This window comes from Schistocerca americana, chromosome 2 (genome assembly GCF_021461395.2).
Source record: "Schistocerca americana isolate TAMUIC-IGC-003095 chromosome 2, iqSchAmer2.1, whole genome shotgun sequence".
In the NCBI taxonomy this organism is placed as follows: domain Eukaryota; kingdom Metazoa; phylum Arthropoda; class Insecta; order Orthoptera; family Acrididae; genus Schistocerca; species Schistocerca americana.
The window spans coordinates 3,764,174-3,782,860 of record NC_060120.1 but is presented as its reverse complement, the minus strand read 5'-3'; the positions used below and the strand labels follow the sequence as shown (position 1 = coordinate 3,782,860).

The 18,687-nt window shown below is 38.0% G+C and overlaps 1 protein-coding gene across 2 annotated transcripts in view; it reads right to left on the bottom strand.

Annotated features, from left to right (window-relative positions):
• The window catches only part of LOC124592171 (ATP-binding cassette sub-family C member 4-like), a 307,575-nt gene that overhangs the window by 170,127 nt on the left and 118,761 nt on the right, over nucleotides 1-18,687 (bottom strand). For both annotated transcript variants that reach the window (XM_047131809.1, XM_047131810.1), the window contains exons 3-5: nucleotides 18,348-18,485; nucleotides 10,451-10,655; nucleotides 2,033-2,258 (exon numbers count right to left, since the gene is read on the bottom strand). In XM_047131809.1, coding sequence (XP_046987765.1) covers nucleotides 2,033-2,258; nucleotides 10,451-10,655; nucleotides 18,348-18,485 — 569 coding nt within the window. The remainder of the gene's footprint in view (nucleotides 1-2,032; nucleotides 2,259-10,450; nucleotides 10,656-18,347; nucleotides 18,486-18,687) is intronic.

The following is an 18,687-nucleotide window of genomic DNA, read 5'->3' as shown; positions in this document are numbered from 1 at the left end:
ATCAGCTGCCAACCAGAATGAATGGCCACAGCTAAACTGTTGCCAGAAACAAGGTGGAGCACCCAGTGGCACAGCATGCAGTGGAGCATAAAATGGGAGATTTCAATGTCTGCTTCACAGTCCGTGCCATCTAGATCCCCAGCTCCAGCTTTTCTGAGCTGTTCGGATGGGAGCTATCCTTACAGCACAATCGTGGCTCCCACAACGTTCCTGGCCTAAAACTAAGGTAACTCGCTGCCCCCTCTCCCCCCTCCCCCCCCCCCCAATCCAATAGTATGTGCATGTGTGTGTGCACACGTGCACTTGAGTGTATGCGCTTGTACACCACCACCTGCATCAGCGCCCTCTGTCTAATTTGTGTCCCCACATCAAATAGCTGTGTGCTGTTATCTCCCACCTTAGTCTATGTGCCCAGCCGTCTGCCACGTACCACCACAGATGGCTCCCCACTCCCCCACAAGCCTCCAGACACTTACCGCAACCCCGTCCCTGCCTCCTGCCTCTCTCCATCCCTTACCCCACCCACCCCTTACCACCCAGTAAAGAGCTGGCAGTTGACTGAGCATAGTGTACGGAGACAGGCGTGTGCATGTGAGTGATTGAGTGTGTGTTTGTGTGCGTCTTTTTCCTGCAGCTAGAAAAAGGAAATACATTTCGAAAGCTAGCCATCTCCGTACCTTTTGTTTGTGTGCGTATTGACGATGCAGCATATCTGCTTTTTTGTTTGTCATCTCCTTTATTCATAAGTACGAATTACATCTTCATCTGGGTTTCATAGATTCTGAGAGCTCATTTGACTCAGTTTCAACAATATCTGTACCAACATCCCTTGAGAAAGACAACACTGATTCAACCTATGTTAGTGCGCTGAATAATATAGATACCAATGGTAGAGCTTTTATTGAAACTTCATCAGGATAGTGAGAAATTCATAAATAAAATAGGAATCTGAAATGGAGACTCTTAGTAGTCATAAGGAAGTTTTCAGATCCTGAAAATGAACAAAATAAAGAAAAAATATGTGTTGAAGGAACATATCTAAATTACCTTCATGTTACTGATGGTACTGTGCTGTTTGCTTTGTCAACTGCAAGCTGAAGAGCTAGGTTCAGCAATTCTGAAAGTAAGCTTGAACATCAGTTGCAACAAAATTAAAATAATGTAGAATCAACACATCAAGGAGAAAGTAGTTCAAATTAACACTCAAGCTACAGAACCACTTCACGAACATTTGTATTCAGGGCAGTTCAAAACATTAAATGAATGGAAAGCAAAAGAAATAAACAGAGGTTCCAAAAATTAAGTTCCTATGCATCTGAAAAGAAAAGTTTGCACTCAGTTTGTATTATCAGTTTTTACTTACGGCAAGGAGACATGGACTTTTAGTGTGGAAACAACTAAAAATCTGTGTGTTAATTGTGAGAAAGGGTAGATGCATGTCGAGAATTGCTGAGGGAGAGAGGAAGACAAACAAATGGTTCAGGGAATAGATCAGAGTGTAAACTGTAAATACGAAAATGAAATGAAGATGGTTGGGTGATGAACCTGGGTGAATGGCTGATGGGGAGACCGATGAAAGTGTTAGCTGGTTTCCACAAGGCAATAAAGACTAAGATGATGCCCTAACACAAGGTGAGTACCTGATGCTAGAAAATGTGTAGAAATAACAGGTGTATGTAAATGAAGACTGTAATGCATAGAAGTGACTAAAGGATGGCACTGTTGAGTATTGGATGTTAAATAAGTGACAATGGTGATAATGATGTTGAATTGTAACTTGTTAAAAGTGTATTTGTCAAGATGTTTTCATATTCATGGCACTGTTTATGAAAATTGTCAGTTATATCACAGTTTGAGTGGATGTAGCTTCCTTTGCTCCCTACATACATAATCAGTGAGAGCACTTACCTAGTATTCAAATATAATCAGAGTTATAAAATTTATTGTAACTGTCATAAAACTCTTGAAAAGAATTGCAGTGTTTCTTAAATAAATATTAATACTGCAAATATAAATCAAAGACATAACTTACTTTGCACAGGAACAGTTTGAAGAAACATTCCAACAACACCAATTATTGACGCCCAACCAATGGCTTGCCACATGAAGTATGTAACTATTATTGTTTCAATGGGAGTGATCCATATGTAATGCAAGACTAAAGACAGATTGTCAAATCTGTTTACATCATTGGACAGGAGGTTTACCATCTGACCTGCTGCTGTCTGTCCAAGTGCAGTTTTGCTTAGACGCATTATCTAAAAATAATAAAATTAAACTATATGTTCATAGTATAATATTTTAAAGTTTTAAAATTGGAATTAATTTTGCATTAAAAAGTCTACTACAATTCATATGATCTGGGTAGAATTCTAGAAGAAGGCAGCTTTAAGTGGTAAATCAATTGAATGCAAAAAATAGTTTCCAGTCATCCTTCATTAATTCTAGAAGCTATACATTATATTACGACCAACATTGTTATATGCTATTTGTGATCAGTTAGACTAAATTTAACATAGCAAATTGTCTTAGTACAAGTGGATAAAGTTGTATTTAGAGATCAGGAAACATATTTTTGAACTCAAATGGCATGTGGGTGCTAGTTTGAGCTCTTATTGTTCTGAAGAACAAAACCTGCAGTATGGTCTAGCAGGAGACTCTGTTTTAGTACAAATACTATTTTTAATGATTTCGAGCTATTCAGCTCCTATCATAAATACACTAAATTTACAGATGAGACCAATGTACTGGTCAACAGGAGGGCTGTCAGTGACATCAAGAAAGAAACTGAAAAATGTATCTTTGTAAAATGAAGAAATGTGTAAATGTATAGAAAAAGGTACAAGCACTAATTAAGATCCAGAAGGACAACCAATTAGCACCAACTGTAGAAATATTTAGTACAATCCTTAAAACATCCATGTTACAAAATTCCTTGTAATGTAGATTTAAGACGAAGACTTTGTAAGTTGTAAATTAAACTTCATCTGTTATTTCATCAACTCCCCCTGGATGCACATGAAAGTTGGTGACAAACAATATGTACTTTACCTAAACAGAATCAGTGCATTAGTATAGTGGAATTCATTTGGCTGCAAAATCTGTTTTACAACTCAAAAGAGGGTCATCAAGATTTATTCAAACTATGACTTCTTCCATGGCCTTATTTGCATATTCTGAAAGTAACAATATTCAGGAGAAGAATGTTAGAAGCAAGCAACCAACTTGCATTTACTAATGAAAGTGAATCATGGAATACAATAGATCTCAAAGGGAAAAAATCTTGTGTAATAAAGTGAAAAAAAGGAAAATTTAAAGGTGTTATCAAAAATTAAATCACCTGATACAAATATGTGTTTACAGTGTATAGGACAATCTCACAACATAAAAATAATATTGTGATCTCCAGTAACTTAAGAAAAATTAAATATCATCAAACAAAATAAAAGTAAACAACGTAAAATGCACATAAGAACATATAAAAATTAAATAAATGTGTGCTGTGTGGTATAACAGAGAAATTCACAGCTCTCATGCCAGTATTTTTGCCACCTAGCATGTGAGAAAGCATTACAATATACTTATGGATGCAAAGTTGGTGAATTCAACGAGTGTTTGTACTTTTATTATTTCATTGCTAGTGTGTTCTATAGAAGTACGTTTTTTTATATTACACGACAAGATCAAGATCACTGAAATACATCAATGGCAGCATCTCCATCACTGCTGTCAGAGACGACTTGCTGACCACTACTGCAACTGCACCAACAGCCAGCGGTGAGAAGAAGATATTGCCAGTGAGTGTTGTCCCCCTCTGAATCTCATTATAAAATTGGTACAATAGTTGTATTTAAGTGGAAAGTGCATGACAAGCTGTAACTCCAAATGTATGTGTGGTGACACTGCAAAACAGTAGGTATTCTGACTTCTATCAGTCAAGATCTACCATATATCATTAATTTTGCATTATACCACACTAATAATAGAGTTACAAAGTAAAATTTATTTCCATTTCTCTGCCTATTCAATCAAGAATGGGGGGCAATGATTTAAGGCAGTTTCCCTGCAGAGTATTGCAGATTCTTCAACTTCAGAATGAAATATTTTTCAAGATGTGAATTAATTGAAGATTAAAATCTGAGTCTGGGTTTATTAAAACTGAAGGAAGCTGCAGGAATAAACAGCATCTTTGACTTTCATCGGCAAAATTACCAGTTTTATGGGAATACCAGAAAGCTATATTTCTCCAAATTAGTCTTTCTTGATGAATAAATCTGATAATTAAATGCAAACTGAAGCTGACTGATTGTAATTCAAAATTTAGTTGCAGGTTACTCCCAGGTCAGATGAAATCCGAGCAACGTCATGCAGATTAATTGAAAAAGTCACTATCTCTACATTATATACTTCACAACCAGGGCTGTAGCACCACAGATGCTGAAGTATAAAATTTATTAATTGTATTATTAACTGTGTTTTAAATTGTAAGAAATTTCCAGGGGCAGATGTGGATTCTGACCACAATGTATTCCTTATGAACTGTAGATTAAAACTGAAAAACCTGCAAAAAGGTGGGAATTCAAGGAAATGGGACTTGGATAAACTGACTAAACCAGAGGTTGTACAGAGTTTCAGGGATAGCATAAGGGAACAATTGACAGGAATGGGGGAAAGAAATACAGTAGAAGAAGAATGGGTAGCTCTGAGGGATGAAGTAGTGAAGGCAGCAGAGGATCAAGTAGGTAAAAAGATGAGGGCTAGTAGAAATCCTTGGGTAACAGAGGAGATATTGAATTTAACTGATGAAAGGAGAAAATATAAAAATGCAGTAAATGAAGCAGGCAAAAAGGAATACAAACGTCTCAAAAATGAGATCGACAGGAAGTGCAAAATGGCTAAGCAGGGATGGCTAGAGGACAAATGTAAGGATGTAGAGGCTTATCTCACTAGCGGTAAGATAGATACTGCCTACAGGAAAATTAAAGAGACCTTTGGAGGAAAGAGAGCCACTTGTATGAATATCAAGAGCTCAGATGGAAACTCAGTTCTAAGCAAAGAAGGGAAAGCAGAAAGGTGGAAGGAGTATATAGAGGGTCTATACAAGGGCGATGTACTTGAGGACAATATTATGGAAATGGAAGAGGATGTAGATGAACATGAAATGGGAGATATGATACTGCGTGAAGAGTTTGACAGAGCACTGAAAGACCTGAGTCGAAACAAGGCCCCAGGAGTAGAATATATTCCATTAGAACTACTGATGGCCTTGGGAGAGCCAGTCTTGACAAAACTCTACCATTTGGTGAGCAAGATGTATGAGACAGGAGAAATACCCTCAGACTTCAAGAAGAGTATAATAATTCCAACCCCAAAGAAAGAAGCTGTTGACAGATGTGAAAATTACCGAACAATCAGTTTAATAAGTCACACCTGTAAAATACTAACGTGAATTCTTTACAGACGAATGGAAAAACCGGTAGAAGCTGACCTCGGGGAAGATCAGTTTGGATTCCGTAGAAATGTTGGAACACGTGAGGCAATACTGACCTTACGACTTATCTTAGAAGAAAGATTAAGGAAAGGCAAACCTATATTTCTAGCATTTGTAGACTTAGAGAAAGCTTTTGACAATGTTGACTGGAATACTCTCTTTCAAATTCTAAAGGTGGCAGGGGTAAAATACAGGGAGCGAAAGGCTATTTACAATTTGTACAGAAACCAGATGGCAGTTATAAGAGTCGAGGGACATGAAAGTGAAGCAGTGATTGGGAAGGGAGTGAGACAGGGTTGTAGCCTCTCCCCGATGTTATTCAATCTGTATATTGAGCAAGCAGTAAAGGAAACAAAAGAAAATTTTGGAGTAGGTATTACAATCCATGGAGAAGAAATACAAACTTTGAGGTTTGCCGATGACATTGTAATTCTGTCAGAGACCTCAAAGGACTTGGAAGAGCAGTTGAACGGAATGGACAGTGTCTTGAAAGGAGGACGTAAGATGAACATCAACAAGAGCAAAACGAGGATAATGGAATGTAGTCGAATTAAGTCAGGTGATGCTGAGGGAATTAGATTAGGAAATGAGACACTTAAAGTAGTAAAGGAGTTTTGCTATTTGGGGAGCAAAATAACTGATGATGGTCAAAGTAGAGAGGATGTAAAATGTAGACTGGCAATGGGAAGGAAAGCGTTTCTGAAGAAGAAAAATTTGTTAACATCGAGTATAGATTTAAGTGTCAGGAAGTCGTTTCTGAAGTATTTGTATGGAGTGTAGCCATGTATGGAAGTGAAACATGGACGATAAATAGTTTGGACAAGAAGAGAGTAGAAGCTTTCGAAATGTGGTGCTACAGAAGAATGCTGAAGATTAGATGGATAGCTCACATAACTAATGAGAAGGTATTGAATAGAATTGGGGAGAAGAGGAGTTTGTGGCACAATTTGACAAGAAGAAGGGACCAGAGGGTAGGACATGTTCTGAGGCATCACGGGATCACAAATTTAGCATTGGAGGGCAGTGTGGAGGGTAAAAATCATAGAGGGAGACCAAGAGATGAATACACTAAACAGATTCAGAAGGATGTAGGCTGCAGTAGGTACTGGGAGATGAGGAAGCTTGCACAGGATAGAGTAGCATGGGGAGCTGCATCAAACCAGTCTGAGGACTGAAGACCACAACAACAACATTTTATTTGAAATGTGTGATTGAAATAGTATGATATGCAATAAATCTTGTGTAATTATATCCTCATGTAACCATCTCATGCCACATTAACACATTAATCCACACCACAATTGTTATTACAAGGTGTGGCATAATCTGTAATACCATTATACACACACACACACACACACACACACACATACACATATTCGCACAAATGCAACTCACACACGTGACCACTGTCTCTGGCTGCGCTACCTAATGCAGAAGAAGGATTTTGGGCTGAAAGTTTATTTGCTTAGCAGTCTTTTTGTTGTGCCTGTCTGTGAATCTACATTTCCACTATTTCTTGAGTAGTAATCTATTCTTTTGATAATACTGTCATTATTCCATGCTGGATGTTCCATTGTTTCATTAAGTTTACTTGTCATACAGTGCTGTAACTCTTGTCATCAAATGATTTATGGACCACAAAGTATAATACACCCAGTACTTTCTCACTTACATTAAATGGCCTCTCTATTTCTCTCATATAGTTCACTTAATAAATCTCTGCTTTTGAGATGAAACCAGAAGGCTGTCTTTGTTATTAATGACTTTTGCTATGGGCTGTAATTTGTAAAAGAGGTGACTATGAATTTACAACCATAAAACTTTGAAAATAATTAAATCACTAAATATGTTTTACAGTCTACATCAAGGAGAAAATATTTTCTTGACAACTAAGGAAGTGATTCTGAAGTATGTAATGCTGCAGTACCATACCAGTGCATAATATGTTTTAAACTCTGAAATAATTTTTGTCACACTAACTGTACAAACTTTTGCAAAATTAGACAAATCTGTATATTAAAACGACATAAAAGTATTTCATGTTAATCTTCCTCTAGTTTCTTAATTTATTGACTAAAATATTTCAAACTACTGGAGTGGCTTAAATATGAGAGGTAATCATACAGTTTTAATTATGATGTTGGTGCATAAGTTCATAGCATTTTTATTTTACACGTTGGGATTCCAGTTGCTATGATTCTATTTACCAACAATCATTTTTTATTTGCAGTTCATTGTTGCTATTTGAGTTTACATACTGTTCTTTTGTCAATTTGGAGATTGCGGTGTCATCGAGTAATGAGAGTGGCACAAGAAGTATCGACCAGAGCAGAGACAGTGCACAGCAAAGCAGTACCACAAGGTGCCAGTGAAGGCGTTGCCTCCCATAGTTATGAGGCACCATCCCCACGCCTCTGCTGCGAAATAGTGCCGCCAGAGGCCAGGGGGGCAGATCTGTGTAAGGTGGGATTCTGCACATTTCCAGGAAGGTCCTGTTGGAATAATGTTGTGCTGCCTATTTGCCATGACACAGTCTGTGTCAACCATCGGGGAGTGAAGAGACTTCTGCCTCTGTGAACTGTGCCCATGCACCAATGCTATCAGAACAGTGTGAACAAGTGTCTATCAACTTGTGTTTTCTAGTGACTGTAGTGAAGGCACAGTAAGGCCATTCTGAAAGTGTATCAAGTGTTCTAATTAACTGTATTATTACTAGCCACCTCAGTACCAAAAAGTTGCACACAACAGAGACAGTGAGAGGATCAGTGGATGCTACAAAATGGAGTGCCAAGTCGAAAAATCAGAACGTTTCCAACATGCTCTTCTCTTTGAATTCAATAGAGGGGTGACAGAAGTGGAAGCAGCCAGAAGCATTTGCACTTCATACAGAGATAACAAGGCTCGACAGAGCTTGTCAAATTACGGTTTTCTCATTTTAAGGTGGATCATTTTGATGTTAAAAACTCTCCACATTCAGGTAGACCTTGAGGATTTGATGAAGATTGTTTAAGTGCATTGATCCACAATGATCCATGTCAACATACTCGAGAACTGGCAAATGTAATGAACTGTGATCATTCCGTCACTGTGTAACATTCACATGCAATGGGGAAGGTTCAAAAATTGAGTGTATGGGTACCCTATGCTCTAAGTCAGTGTGTGGACATATGAGCATTTCTGTTTGCTCGTCATCAATTGGCTCATGAACAACACCGACCATTCTCATCCTAGTGATGAGAAATGGCATATTTATACTAGTATAAGGAAAAGGAAGGAATGGTTGAGCCCAAGCAAAGCAGCAACTCCCTGTACAAAGGCCTGTATGCATTCACAAACAAAAATGTAATGCATCTGGTTGAACAGTGATGGTGTGGTGTACTATGAATTGATTCCCTGAGGTGCATCACTACTAACATTTATTGTTATCAACTGAGATGTCTCACAGATACAATCCAAGAACAATGTCCAGGAAGACGGCGTGAACTGATGCTACTGGGTGATAACACCTGCCTGCATTCTGCTGGACTGACGAAAAACAGTATACAGGAACTGGGTGGGGATTTCACTCCACACCCACCTCTTTCACCTGAATCATGCACTCTCAGATTTTCACCTTTTCTGCTCTCTATTGAATAACCTTCAAGAAACCCCCTTTCAGGATAAAAATGTGCTCCGAACATGGCTCAATGAGTTCTTGCTTCAAAACCATATGATTTCTACAGTTGCAAAATCAAAAAGTTACCCTGCGATTGACGGACTTGTAAACAGTGAAATAGAATATATTAGTGATGACAAAAGACTCTATTATGTGTATCTGTATGGAAAAACACAACAAATTTATGCACCAACCCAGTATAACACTGAAAAATTAAGTTGTGTAATTAGTTTTTTGTTTGTTTGCTGATATATTTCTGCATTCTTGGTTCACAATGAAATCCCTGTGCTGATGTATTGTCTCGAGCTGCCAAAGGAGATAAAACTTCATGCTACAGCCCATGTCCAGCTCATAAGTGGGCTGTGTCATCTTGTTTAGCAGCTTGATACAATACTTCAGCATGGGGATATCAGTGTGTATAAGGATTCTGGAGATGTGTGTGCTGACAAATAAATTACAAAACTTTATTGTTGGAAGGGCTAATTAAAACAAGAAACCTACCCCACAAATGTACTTCACTTTATCAACCATCTGAGACATTTTGTCTTGATTTGTTATTGCATATTGAGATGTATTGAAAATATGAATAACATAAAGTAACCAAATTTACTGTCAGTATATTGCAGTTCACAACTTGAAAAAATGCCATAACCGGCAAAAATAAAGATAAATATTCCTGAATTCATTATTAAAATCAGTTAGTATTATCTAGTCAGCTAATATTAAATAGTATTATCTTAAAAATGAATGAAATAGTAAACTAATATTACAAAAATGAGAGGCAGCAGCATTAAATTTCTGTAGTAAGGAAAAAAATATACTGTGAATAGAGCATCAAAACAATTAAAAAGTTTTGGATGACATCTACAACATATTATCTTAGGTTTGGCTTTTCAGTGATTTTTAAATCAATTATAGAGCTTGATAACATGATTAGGAAGTTCTTTTCCACTTTTTATCTGAAACGTTCGTATTTGCAAAGTTAACCTCACACACGAACCAGTTTCTTCAACTTATTGTGTTGTTTCCTAGATCACTACATCTTTTTGACCACGAATTGCATTTAAAAGAAAAAATGAAAAGAAACCCAATGCCTGGGAAGGAGGAAAAAACTACCACAAGCCTACTTAAAAAATAAGTTGGTTTTTTGTATATGTGTGCATGTTATGTTTTAGACAACAGTGGTGTTGGCTTTGCATATAAAGGATAAAGTAATCTGCAGATTATACATTCAGTTACATACATTGCGATTGTAAGTGTGTTTATGTGTATGTAGATGAACACTAGAGAAAGAAACATACCTTTCTATAGATAAGGGAGCAACATGCAATTCTTGCCCTCATTCCAATACGTTGTGCCATCAAGTTAGTATGATGCATCAGTACAAGATTCACAAACAGTGTAGCTATTAAACCTCCTGCATAATAGAATGCCTCGTCCCTTGTAATTGTTGATCCAGGAGTAAAATGCTTTAGCAGATAACCCAGGAGGACAGGTTTTGCTGTGCTGAGGACAATACCAAATAGTGCACACATTTTTAATTGTATTCTAGTTTTAAATATTCTTCCAATATAAATGTGTCAACAGATTGTTGTGATCCTTTAATATGGAAACAGTTTTAATGTTAGCAGTGAAAGTATATGCAGAAAGCAACTTCTGCTTGGTTCAATGCCTTTCATGACTGATTCATTGTGAACAAACTAGCTAAACTATAAACAGTGCAGACTGGACTGGAAAGCAGTTTAAGTTTAGTGCTCCTTTAGTGTAGTTAATAGAAATGTACACTGATGAGCCAAAACATTATGACCACTGCCCACCAAAATGTTGGATGCCACCTGGTGGTGTTGCAGGAACGTGATGTGATAACAGAAGTATGTAAATGGGCCAGACATGGTTGGGGGAACACCCTAGTGAAGATATGGGCTGCAAATGGAGAAAACCACTAAAATAAATGACTTTGACAAAAGGCAGATTATTATTAAGCAGAGCCTATGAGTAAATATCTCAAAAATGACGAAGCTTGTCATATTTTCACATGCTACTGTAGAAATACATGGAAACTACCACTAGGCACTAAATGGTTGGATGTCCACGCCTCGTCACAGAACACGGGGGTTGGAGGCTCGTCTGCTCTGTAAAGAAAGATAGATGGTGATCAGTGGCATCTGTGCCATCATACATTGCTGAGCATGTAGCTATGCAGCAGACCACCTCAATGCATTCACATGTTGACCCAAAGACATCATCAGTTTCAATTGCAGAGGGCATGAAACTATCAATTTTTGGCTGTTGATCAATGGAAACATATCGGCTCTTCAGGTGAATCACATTTTTGCTACACTACGTTAATTGTCATCTCCAGTCATTGAGTTGAATGGCAGCTGGATATGTGCAGAGCACCATCAGCACACACTGGTGGGAGTGGTATTATGCAATGGGAGACACTCTCCTGTGTTTGTGTGAGGCCTGTGGTAGTCATCATCCCTGCATCCCTTCATGGTTTGAGGAGCATTATAGTGAACTCACACTGATGTCTCAGTGACCAAATTTGCCTGATGTAAATCCTACGGGACCCATCTGGATCAGTATCGGGCGCTGTCACCTTGTAAGCAAACCAGTGGCTCATTATTCATGTGAATTACCTGGCCTGTGTGTAAACATCTAATGCCATATGCCTCCACAAACTGACAAACTGTTGGATCCATGACATGCAGAATCAATGGTGTATTTCCTTCCAAAAATGGACAAACAAGCTATTAAGCATGTGGTCATAATGTTTTGGCTCATCAGTGTCAGAGGCCAATCAAATAAAAGGTCAGAAGTCAAGTAGATGTCTTGCTTGAACAACACTACTTGAAAGTCACACAAATTTCTCAAACAGTTATAACAGTATAAAAGACACAAATAAATAATCTGAAGTTGTTTTGTGCAGTCTGATAGCAAAATACTATTTTTTTCCATAAATATCTGAAGAGTAGTTGTAAACAGGAACCTTACTGTTGATTTTGTGTCATACTGTACTAATGATATAAACCTATGTCCCCTTGTGTGGCCTCACTGTACATCTACAAACTGAATACATTTGTTCACAGCACCCTGATTAGTTTGTAGCAAATTAATTTCAACATACAACACTAACAATCCAAATCAATTTATGTTGGCTACCCATCGTTTGAACCTTCATGTTCAAATTCCACAGTGGATGAGTATGAAAATTTAAAACAAAGGAAAAGGAAAAGATCTGCTCAGTATTAATTTAGAATCTACGAAAAAAACTTACATGACAAGCCGGTGCAGAAATGTTACTATTCAATAGAAGATTTCGTGATGGATAATCTGAGAATACGAGCAGCAGAGAATAAACATTGAAGATCATAAATTATCCATCAATTATGTATCCAGCATGGAGTATTGTAATAATGATACTGTACTTTGAGAAAAACTGAAATCAATTTTTGTATTTTGACAAGTCTCTTTTGTATTAAGTCAATGATACTGTATTTTGTGAGACATCAAACTTCTATTCTATTCTGTTCTATTCTATCCTCACACAAACGCACACACAAAACACACACACATGCAAATAAAAATCCCAAAAGTGATAACATTATAGAGAATAGAGAAAACAAAATCAAAGCAGCTTGTAATCTTATCTAAAAATACACAAATCAAGCACAAGCCAACCATAATAGATAAATCGATATAGGTGACACTGAATAGTTTTGTAATATGATGAAAACATAAATTTGTGAACAACTGCTGTAATTATTTTTTATCCCTCCAGTGGTCCAAATTATCATTCAGAAAAGAACTTAAGCTAAAAACATCTGACAAAGGAATACTTCATGACATTTTTATGCATCTGTGCATATGTTGTTTTGCTCTGTGGGATACAACTGGTAAGGAAATGACTGACAGTGTCAGTACAACCTAAATGAAAGTTGTGGCTTTGGTTTCAGCATCATAGAGGTGAACCATGGACCATGGACCTTGCCGTTGGTGGGGAGGCTTGCGTGCCATAGCGATACAGATGGCCGTACCATAGGTGCAACCACAACGGAGGGGTATCTGTTGAGAGGCCAGACAAACATGTGGTTCCTGAAGAGTGGCAGCAGCCTTTTCAGTAGTTGCAGGGGCAACAGTCTGGATGATTGACTGATCTGGCCTTGTAACATTAACCAAAATGGCCTTGCTGTGCTGGTACTGTGAACAGCTGAAAGCAAGGGGAAACTACAGCCGTAATTTCTCCCGAGGACATGCAGCTTTACTGTATGATTAAATGATGATGGCGTCCTCTTGGGTAAAATATTCCGGAGGTAAAATAGTCCCCCATTCGGATCTCCGGGCGGGGACTACTCAAGAGGACGTCGTTATCAGGAGAAAGAAAACTGGCATTCTACGGATCGGAGCGTGGAATGTCAGATCCCTTAATCGGGCAGGTAGGTTAGAAAATTTAAAAAGGGAAATGGATAGGTTAAAGTTAGATAAAGTGGGAATTAGTGAAGTTCGGTGGCAGGAGGAACAAGACTTTTGGTCAGGTGATTACAGGGTTATAAATACAAAATCAAATAGGGGTAATGCAGGAGTAGGTTTAATAATGAATAAAAAAATAGGAGTGCGGGTTAGCTACTACAAACAGCATAGTTAACGCATTATTGTGGCCAAGATAGACACAAAGCCCATGCCTACTACAGTAGTACAAGTTTATATGCCAACTAGCTTTGCAGATGATGAAGAAATTGATGAAATGTATGACGAGTTAAAGAAATTATTCAGGTAGTGAAGGGAGACGAAAATTTAATAGTCATGGGTGACTGGAATTCGTCAGTAGGAAAACGGAGAGAAGGAAACATAGTAGGTGAATATGGATTGGGGGGAAGAAATGAAAGAGGAAGCCGCCTTGTAGAATTTTGCACAGAGCATAACTTAATCATAGCTAACACTTGGTTCAAGAATCATGAAAGAAGGTTGTATATCTGGAAGAATCCTGGAGATACTAAAAGGTATCAGATAGATTACATAATGGTAAGACAGAGATTTAGGAACCAGGTTTTAAATTGTAAGACATTTCCAGGGGCAGATGTGGATTCTGACCACAATCTATTGGTTATGAACTGCAGATTGAAACTGAAGAAACTGCAAAAAGGCGGGAATTTAAGGAGATGGGACCTGGATAAACTGAAAGAACCAGAGGTTGTACAGAGTTTCAAGGAGAGCATAAGGGAACAATTGACAGGAATGGGGGAAAGAAATACAGTAGAAGAAGAATGGGTAGCTCTGAGGGATGAAGTAGTGAAGGCAGCAGAGGATCAAGTAGGTAAAAAGACGAGGGCTAATAGAAATCCTTGGGTAACAGAAGAAATATTGAATTTAATTGATGAAAGGAGAAAATATAAAAATGCAGTAAATGAAACAGGCAAAAAGGAATACAAACATCTCAAAAATGAGATCGACAGGAAGTGCAAAATGGCTAAGCAGGGATGGCTAGAGGACAAATGTAAGGATGTAGAGGCTTGTCTCACTAGGGCTAAGATAGATACTGCCTACAGGAAAATTAAAGAGACCTTTGGAGAGAAGAGAACCACTTGTATGAATATCAAGAGCTCAGATGGCAACCCAGTTCTAAGCAAAGAAGGGAAGGCAGAAAGGTGGAAGGAGTATATAGAGGGTCTATACAAGGGCGATGTACTTCAGGACAACATTAGGGAAATGGAAGAGGATATAGATGAAGATGAAATGGGAGATACGATGCTGCGTGAAGAGTTTGACAGAGCACTGAAAGACCTGAGTCGAAACAAGGCCCCGGGAGTAGACAACATTCCATTAGAACTACTGATGGCCTTGGGAGAGCCAGTCATGACAAAACTCTACCATCTGGTGAGCAAGATGTACGAGACAGGCGAAATACCCACAGACTTCAAGAAGAATATAATAATTCCAATCCCAAAGAAAGCAGGTGTTGACAGATGTGAAAATTACCGAACTATGAGTTTAATAAGTCACAGCTTTACAGACGAATGGAAAAACTGGTAGAAGTGGACCTCGGGGAAGATCAGTTTGGATTCCGTAGAAATGTTGGAACACGTGAGGTAATACTAACCTTAGACTTATCTTAGAAGAAAGATTAAGAAAAGGCAAACCTACATTTCTAGCATTTGTAGACTTAGAGAAAGCTTTTGACAACGTTAACTGGAATACTCTCTTTCAAATTCTGAAGGTGGCAGGGGTAAAATACAGGGAGCGAAAGGCTATTTACAATTTGTACAGAAACCAGATGGCAGTTATAAGAGTCGAGGGACATGAAAGTGAAGCAGTGGTTGGGAAGGGAGTGAGACAGGGTTGTAGCCTCTCCCCGATGTTATTCGATCTGTATATTGAGCAAGCAGTAAAGGAAACAAAAGAAAAATTCAGAGTAGGTATTAAAATTCATGGAGAAGAAGTAAAAACTTTGAGGTTCGCCGATGACATTGTAATTCTGTCAGAGACAGCAAAGGACTTGGAAGAGCAGTTGAACGGAATGGACAGTGTCTTGAAAGGAGGATATAAGATGAACATCAACAAAAGCAAAACGAGGATAATGGAATGTAGTCAAATTAAATCGGGTGATACTGAAGGGATTAGATTAGGAAATGAGACACTTAAAGTAGTAAAGGAGTTTTGCTATTTAGGGAGTAAAATAACTGATGATGGTCGAAGTAGAGAGGATATAAAATGTAGACTGGCAATGGCAAGGAAATCGTTTCTGAAGAAGAGAAATTTGTTAACATCGAGTATAGATCTAAGTGTCAGGAAGTCATTTCTGAAAGTATTTGTATGGAGTGTAGCCATGTATGGAAGTGAAACATGGACGATAACCAGTTTGGACAAGAAGAGAATAGAAGCTTTCGAAATGTGGTGCTACAGAAGAATGCTTAAGATAAGGTGGGTAGATCACGTAACTAATGAGGAGGTATTGAATAGGATTGGGGAGAAGAGAAGTTTGTGGCACAACTTGACTAGAAGAAGGGATCGGTTGGTAGGACATGTTTTGAGACATCAAGGGATCACAAATTTAGCATTGGAGGGCAGCGTGGAGGGTAAAAATCATAGAGGGAGACCAAGAGATGAATACACTAAGCAGATTCAGAAGGATGTAGGTTGCAGTAGGTACTGGGAGATGAAGAAGCTTGCACAGGATAGAGTAGCATGAAGAGCTGCATCAAACCAGTCTCAGGACTGAAGACCACAACAACAACAACAGAGGTGAAACTGGATTAATATTGATCATTCAAACACTATCTTGACACAAATAGAAGGAGACTGCCTACATTACTAAGGAACTGGTTGTCATGTTGTATCAGTGCACGATTTCACTACAGACATGTTCTTTTACTCTGCCAGAAAATGTGTGAGAAGTCAGAAAAAGAGAAATGAAATCAGTTCTAAAAATTTCTGTAGGCAACTAACCATTTAAGTTTATTTACTGATGGTTGTCAACATAAAAGACTGAATCCTTACATGTCTGAATTTGTTCTTTTAACTACTAAACACATATCTGCATTTCAATCTATGAGATTAAATGGGAGGAGGTTGCCTGGTTTTGTCTGCTTGTGAAGTGCAAGATTACACTTTCAGAAACAGCTTGTCCACTGTCTCTGGGAAGAAACTTCGTGAAATCTGTCACAATTAGGGCATAATCTAGGTCTTTGCAACCTTATGTGCAAAGACAAATAATTCCTTACTAATCACTAATGCAAGCAATCCTTTCTTTTAATGTTGTTGTCATAAATGAGAAATATGAGGTTGAACTAAATATAAAAGGGATTTTTGTTCCTGAGCATCAACAGTTAGTAGGACCAGAGTTGCACTTCTAGTATTGTTGAGTGGGGACATTAGGAGTGCGTCACCAGTAATGCTCGTGACCTCGAAGCAGCAGGTGCACCCCTCCACTGTGCAAAACATAATTATAAAAATTTTTCCCTTGGAGGAGTTCAAATGAGGAAATTTTTCAGAGATTGATTGCACAGTTTGGTGATCAGACATTGCCAAATATGTGTGTGTTTGCCTGGCATAAAGAGTTCAAGGAAGGACAAGAAAATGTGGAAAATCAGCAACATGATTGCTGTCCTTTGACTAGTATTACAGATGAAACATTCATGGAGTTTGAGACATTCTTGTAACAGATCAACAGGCGAGAGTATCAAAAATTGCAGAACATGTCGGTATAAGTTGTGGGAACTGTCAAGTGATCATCACAATTGACCCACAGTTCCATAAAGTGTGTTTCAGATGGGTCCCTTGTCTTTTGACCAAAAATCAGAAACTGAGATGTTTGGAGATCTGTCAGAGGCTTACAGCAACATTTGCAAAAGAAGGTGATGCGTTTTTGAGTTGGACTGTCACCTGCCACAAAATGTGGGTGCATCACTGCACTCCCAAGCCAAAACAAGTCAGTATGGAGTGGCAGAAGAAAGGGGAGGCAGCTCCAGTGAAAGCCGAGACTCGAATGTCAGCTGGAAAAGTTTCTTTCAACCATTTTTTTTCTACTATTGAGGTATTTTGCTCACTGACTTTTTGCATGAGCAACACGCAATGAATGCTGCATACTACTGCAAGTTGCTGAAGAAGGTGAGGGATGCATATGACTGCAAAAGATGAGACCAACTGATTCAATAGGTCACTCTCCTCTATTTATAATACCTGGCCCCATAGTGAAGCCCTTAATGATCTCCAAACTACAGGAAAAGCACTGGATTAAGGTTGATCATACTGCTTACAGCCCAGACCTATAGCACTGTATTAAAGAAGCTCTACGATGGCACTAGTTTGAAGATGACAAGGGCACAGAAGAATTCATGTGCAACTGGCTTCTGATATAACCAGCTTCATCTATGATGCTGCAATAACAAACCTTTCTTCTATCTGGGGAAAATGTATTTTTAAAGTGGAAAACTATTTGGAAAAATAAATTGTAACTGCCCTTTGCTCTTTGATAAATAATTTTTTAAATAAAATCCCATTTATATTTCATTTACATTTGCATTGTAGTAAAGACGCAGAAAATTTGTGGGAAAAATGTATGTCTTGTCAGTAAATGCTCTCACAACTTCCTCCCATTCTAAGTTTACAAGTTCTTATAGACAAACTGTGAGAATACCAGGATTTGTTTAGACAAAAACACAGTGCCTCATTCACACAGAAAATTAAAAACTAATTTACCTGACTACAAATGTATTGAATGCCAGTATTACTCCTTGATACATATACTGGCCAACAAAGGTGTGATAAAGTGCCTTCAAAAGGCTTGGCTCCTTTTTCTCCTTTTTATTAGCTGAAGCTAATTCCTTCCTCCAGTTTCTGAAACAAATGGTGTGACAGTTATTATTCAAATGATGTTTATAAACATCATTATCAAAAATTAAATTTTTGAATGGAATTTCTGAAAATGAGCTTTTATCCATACCATTTATAATTTATCTCATTACCCTGCTAATAAACGTAATATAGATGGAAGGAACAGATTAAAATAAAGCTAAATGTAAACAATATTCTATTTTCA